The sequence below is a fragment of the Chiroxiphia lanceolata genome, chromosome 13 (assembly GCF_009829145.1).
Source record: "Chiroxiphia lanceolata isolate bChiLan1 chromosome 13, bChiLan1.pri, whole genome shotgun sequence".
NCBI classification, from domain to species: Eukaryota; Metazoa; Chordata; class Aves; order Passeriformes; family Pipridae; genus Chiroxiphia; species Chiroxiphia lanceolata.
Window position 1 is genome coordinate 1,464,646 of NC_045649.1, and position 6,026 is coordinate 1,470,671.

Consider the following 6,026-nt stretch of genomic DNA (forward strand, 5'->3'; position numbering starts at 1 on the left):
GCCTCCAGCCACTGGGGATACCCCAGGCAGCTTTCTGGGAGCAGGGGGTTGTCCCAGTGTGGGAAGCTGCAGGGGGTTGCACAATGTCCCTTCCGCTGCGTGGCAGCAGTGGTGGGGAGAGCACCTATAAAATCCTTCTCCTCCTGCTGTGCCTCTCCAGTCTGTGGAGGCAGCCAAGGCAGAGACCAGTGGAGCAGGACCAGGTAACACCTCGTTTCTTCCTCAGGGACTGGGCTGGAAAGAGGATGGGAGAGTGGAGCTGGTTTCTGGGTGCGTTCCCATCTTGTTTCCCGCCGGTAGTGTCTGGCACCCCTCTCTTAGCCCTGGCTGCATCAGTGGTGTGAGTGGCTGCTGATAATTTCCCTGCAACAGGGGTGGTTTTCCGTCTCTGCTGCCTGGATGTGGGCTGGGGAGCAGGGACCATCCCTGCAGGGATGTTGAGAGCATAGAAAGAGTTTGATTTAAAATCTTAAGTGGGAAATACGGGGCTATGGGGAGAAAATATGGAGAAGCTGGGGATGCTGGGTGCAAGCTTTTATTAGATGGGTGACAACAGAGGGAGATGTTGGGTAGAAATGAAAATGGATCTTTACGGTCAAAGATGTAGGCTCTGTTGGCAGGATCTCAGGGGGATGCGGGGCCGGAGCCTGGGAGTGCTGGCCCGGGGATGCTCCTTGGGTCACTGCTGACCTCACTCCTCTGGGTGTAAGCTCTCTGGGATGGCTCACACTAAATTAATGTACCTAAATCAAGCTAAAATCTGCTAGTGCAGAGTGAGATGTGCCACTCCTGCTGGTACCCGTGTCTCTGTGTGTGCCCGCTCTGGTCTGTACGGGCAGCTGTGGTGCCAGGCCAAGCAGAGGCAGCAAAGCTGGAGGAGGTGGAAGGGGCTATGGGGGACCTCGAGGGTGGTGTCCCATATCAGGGCTGTTCCTTAGGGTGGAAGGCGTGGAAGAGCTGCATCCAGCTAATCTCCGAGCAGCACCTGAGGCTCACCTTCAGCAGACGCTCCCAGCCCACAGCCCCACAGCCCCAGGGGCCAAGCCCTTTGCTGCCAGCATGGACATCGTGGAGAGGGTCCTCTCCCTGGCCCAGGCCATCCACGCCCAATTCGAGCAGGTGAAGTGCTGTAAGCACCAGTGCCAGCGCCTCGTGGAGCGCATCCAGATCCTGCTGGAGCCCGTGAGGATCCTCAGGGTTCAGCCACGACAGCACATCTCCCACCACGAAGAGGAACTGTTGAAGAAACTGCTCCGGGTCCTAGGGGAAGCTGAGAAACTGGTGATGAAATACAGCCAGACCAGCTGGATCCAGAAGTTCCTGCGAGCCCGCAGCACTGGTGAGGAGTTCGTCTGGGTGAACGAGAGCCTGGAGGACATTGCCCAGGGGCTCTCCCTCCTGCTGCAGGCGGAGCAGAAGCAGGCTTTCCTGGAAGTTTTCCAGGCAAAGACGTGTCGCAGGCAGGATGCTGAGGACCTGAGGGATGACAGGGCTTTCTTGGACCAGGTGATTGCAAGTAAGTGTGCATTTAGCAAACCCTCTTTCCCTGAGACCAGAGGTTGGTACCTCTCCCCAGCTGCTTCCCAGCTTTGTCTTGATTGCCATAGCCATGGAGAGCCAGAGGGACATTTAAACGATGAGAAAAACTAACCACATCAATCCTGCTTGTTCATCCAGTGGCCCAAAACCATGCACGTTTCTCTCCCCAGGTACTGAGGAACCTGAAGAGGTGGCTGAGGAGATCTACATTGGCAGTCAGTGTGTGGAGAGCAAGGTAGACTGGATGCAAAGGGAGCTGAACAAAATTGTGCGCGAGATGGAGCGTAAGTGGTGTCGCACTTCCCGCACCCTGTGCACTGTGTCCTTTCCCCCCAAAGCCCTGCCTAATGAGTCCCTGATTCCCTCCCGGCACATGGTGGGAGCAGGCTTGAAGAAGGTCAACGTTGGTAAAAGAGAAGACATCACTGAGATCAAGCGGGACCACCTCACCATCTACAGGCACCTGCAGGACACCGAGAGCTACGACCTCTACGAGGGCGAGTACCTCAAGTACCCTGTTGCCATCAAAACCTTCAAGAGGCCACTGACCACTGACCCAGTGTGAGTTGTCCTGGGTAGAAGCGAGTGTGCCACCTGGGAGGATGGCACAGCACCATGTCATGTTGTCATGCCTTGTTCCAGGGATCTCACCATGCTGTCCTTTTCCACAGGAAGGTGAGAGACATCTTCGAGAAGGAGATTCAGACCCTGAAGAAGTTTGAGTCTCCAAACATCCTGCGCATGTACGGGATCTGCATTGAGGAGAACGGTAGGGGGATCACATTAATGTCACCCTTTTCCTCTCCTGCCTGTTCCCAGTGGGAGACAGTTTGCTGTGGTCCCCTCCCAGGAGGTGGCACAAGGCAGGATCCTTTTGCCTTGCAGATGGGAGCCCCTGCTTCTCCATCGTCATGGAGTACTGTAAGCACGGGACGCTGCGGGATGTGCTGAACACACAACAGCATCTTTCCTGGGACATCCGCATTTGGATGGCCCTGGGAGCCGCCAGAGGCCTTTACAGGCTGCACCAGACAGGGGAGAAATCCCGACTCCACGGCTGCATCTGCAGCAGCAAGTTCCTGGTGGCTGGGGATTACTGTGTGAAGGTAAGCAACACATTTGTAGAAGGTTTTGGGAGGTCTGAATGGTTTTGTGGATGTCTCCCTCCACCAGCACTGAAGGGAATTATGACAGTCCAGAATAAAACTTGGGGTAGAGCCGACTGCCCTATCACTTTAGGCACTTAAACCTGCCTATCTCAGTCTTATCATCAGCAAAGTGATTGCTCCTGAGTCATCCACCCTGGGATGAGCTGAAGCTGGAGCAAGTCACCTGCCTCCACCTCTGGTTTCACTTGCAGAGAGAGCCACGTGCCGGGCAGCACGCGTGGCTGCGTGCCAGCCTTTGCTGCCCAGGGCATCTCGCTCTGTTTGCTCCATCTCGGGGCACTCCCCAGCTGTGCCACAGGGGTCTACCACTTCTCCCTTTCTCTCTCATTCTCTCAATCAGCTGTCAGGATTTGAGCTGTGTGAAACAGAGTCATCCATCAAGAGGAAAGCCAAGAAGAACTGGAAACAAGTCTCTATGCTGGCTTACATCGCTCCTGAGAACATGAAAGACATCAACTACCCCTACAAGAGGCCCTGTGAGATATACAGGTGTGTCTGTCCCTCCCTGGAGAGGGGCCTGTGAGCAGGCACGTCTCTGGCAGAGTAGCTGTTGAGCTATGGAAGGAGGTCAGGTTTAATTGGACACATAAGCCCTTGTTTTCTGTTGGCATAGCCCAATAATCCTCTCCATTAGAAGGGAGGAACACACGGTAGAACATATGCTGAGACTCTTGCTTATCTCCTTCCAGCTTTGGGATCGTGCTGGCAGAGATTGCAACCTCCAAAATCCCATTTGAAGGTGAGACAGAAGTATCTGTTCCCTGCATAAAACCCACACAGCACAGTGCAGTTCCTGTCTGGCACTGGATGCTCCCTGCCCCTTCCCCAAGCATCCCATGCTGTGCAAGTCCAAGTGGCAGTGCCTGGTGTGCCTGGCTCTGCACAACAGCTTCATAGCTTCTCCTGGAACCCTAATATAAGTAAAGTAAAGCTTATAGTAAAGCAACAGGCTTAAACCACAAACATGCAAATAATTTTTGTTTCTATTCGATGTTCCTGTGCATTTAAGCATAAACTCATCTCCCTGCTCCACTGGAGCCCAACAGTATCATGCCAAATATTGTGGGGTTCACTGCAGATGGAGTGTGGGTTGCTTCCCTGTTGGCTTCTCTGTGCCATAGGCTGTAGGAAGGCTCTTGGCATGGCCTTGCACTGAGTTTCCTCCCCAGCACCCTCCTGTGGCAGCAGAGCTCCATCCTGACACTCCTGTTTGCACACATGTGTTCTAGGCTGCACTCCTGAGGAGATTGTGGAGAAAATCTGCAACCACCAGTACTGGGACCCTGTTGGGGAGGATTGCCCTGCAGACCTGCGGAGAGTCATCGACCAGTGCCGGGCCTTGGACCCTTCCCAGCGCCCTTCTGCCGAGGGTGAGTGTCCTGGGCATCTGCTCCACAGGCCCTTCGTATCCCTCAACCAGCTACTTCTGCAGGCAATTTGCCCCTTATTTCCCATATGAATTTGTCTGGGTTTGCGTTTTGGGATCCACCCTTGACTTCCCCTCTTATACTAACAAATCCCCCAGTACTGAACCTCATATCTTGAATGTTTACCCATGCCATGACAATAATCACCAGGCTGTTCATTTGGCATCACATAAGAGTAGCTTTTTCTCTCAGATAAGCACCAAACTGGGAGCAGGGTTGTCTGGGTTAATCCCCACTCAAGTCCTGCAGACCCCATAAGCTGGAGGAGCATCCACAAAACTGTGCAGGAACATCCCTGCCTTGGGCTTTGAGCAATAAATTGCAATCTTGGGAATTGCTCCGTGGCAGGGAAGATTTCGCTGTTTCTGAAGTTGGTCTGGGTCTGATCAGATGAATAACTGGTCTCCACCAGAAGATTTAACAGCAATCAGCATGAGAATACAGCATGCCTTTATTACTCTAATATGACTCCACTCCAGCACCCAGCCACGACCATGTGGTGCTGAGCTGGAAGAACAGCCTCTTCCAGCTGTTCCCAAGAGTTTTTCCATATGCACAGCTGCTTCTGTCTGGGCTGTACTCCCCTGTGTCTGCCCAGGCCTGTCCCCTGCTAATGGCACCCACTTGTGCTGGCTCGAGGAGAGCGTGACTGTCCCGGTTGTTATCAGTGAGAGAACACCACCTTCTCATCTCTTAAAAAAAGAACCCAAACAGCCAATAACAAATACTCAGTTTTGATTAACGCCACCCCTGTGTTTTGCAGAGATTGTGGACTCGCTGGCTGAGCTGGAGAAAAGCAGGAGCCAAGGAAGTTAACTGCGGAAAGCAGGGCTGGGTGACCACGGGCAGCGAGCCCAGGGGTGCTGCTCACCCCCCTCCACCCTCACAGAGACTGATGGTTCAATACACGAGTACTGTGTCTGTGTGCGACCTTCCCCTCGCCGAGGGGCCACACCTGGGGGTCACCTCAGAGGCACATGGGGGGCGAGGGCGCCCTGACAAGGCTCTGCCCCCAGGGGACTCAAGGAGGCCAGCAGGAAGCCTGGGGAGACCACAGGGATGGGACACGGACATCTCTTACAAGGACAGGCTGAGGGAGCCGGGCCTGTTATCTCAGGAGATGACTGAGAGGGGACCTCATCGATGTCTATCAGTGACTGAAGGGAGGGTGTCAGAGGATGGACCAGGCTCTGCTCGGGGGTGCCCAGCAATAGGACAAGAGGCAACGGGCAGAAAACGATGCCCAGGAAGTTCCACCTCACTAAATGGAAGAACTTCTTTACTGTGGGGGTGACCACACACCGGGACAGATCACCCAGAGAGGGTGTGGGGTCTCCCTCACTGGACATATTCCAGAAGCATCTAGGTGCAATCCTGTGCCATGAGCTTTGGGACGGCCCTGCTTGAGCAGGGAGCTTAGACCCGATGACCCACTGCGGTCCCTTCCAGCGTGACCCACTCTGTGACTCTCCTCGGCCCGATGCTGCCCCTGGGGCGCTGCGGCCCCCGAGTCTTCCCCCATTCCCCCCGGGCACCTCCCGGCACGGCCCTTCCGTCGCCATGGCAACGCCCCCCCTTTTTGAATGAACTCGTATTCCCGCTCTTTTCGCCCCGCGGCGGCTCCGCCAATGAAAACTCACTCCACGGTCCTTGCCCCGCCTCCTATGGCCGTCAGGGCCCTCGCTGCCCAATCAGCCGGGCCCTCCCTCGGCTCTCTGACCAATCAGAGCAGGCTCTTCCTCCGCGCCGCTCGTTCCCGTCACCGCCCGTCCCGTTAGACAGACGGACAGAGCGCCTGGCCAATGAGAAGGCGAGACTAGCTCGGGCTCGCCCAATAGGAGCTGGCGCGGAGGTCGCGAGCAGCCAATAGGGAGAGGGGGGCGGGGCGGCG

General features: G+C 55.4%; 1 protein-coding gene across 1 annotated transcript; it reads left to right on the forward strand.

The window, feature by feature from the left end:
* The first annotated feature begins 172 nt into the window (after nucleotides 1–172).
* Nucleotides 173–5,262, forward strand: MLKL (mixed lineage kinase domain like pseudokinase). The gene is made up of 10 exons (XM_032701181.1): nucleotides 173–203; nucleotides 939–1,516; nucleotides 1,710–1,823; nucleotides 1,926–2,100; nucleotides 2,211–2,308; nucleotides 2,425–2,645; nucleotides 3,049–3,197; nucleotides 3,398–3,447; nucleotides 3,938–4,078; nucleotides 4,899–5,262. The coding sequence occupies exons 2-10, from the start codon at nucleotides 1,060–1,062 to the stop codon at nucleotides 4,949–4,951; spliced, it is 1,458 nt and encodes a 485-aa protein (XP_032557072.1). The 5' UTR covers nucleotides 173–203; nucleotides 939–1,059; the 3' UTR covers nucleotides 4,952–5,262.
* The last annotated feature ends 764 nt before the right edge of the window (nucleotides 5,263–6,026 follow it).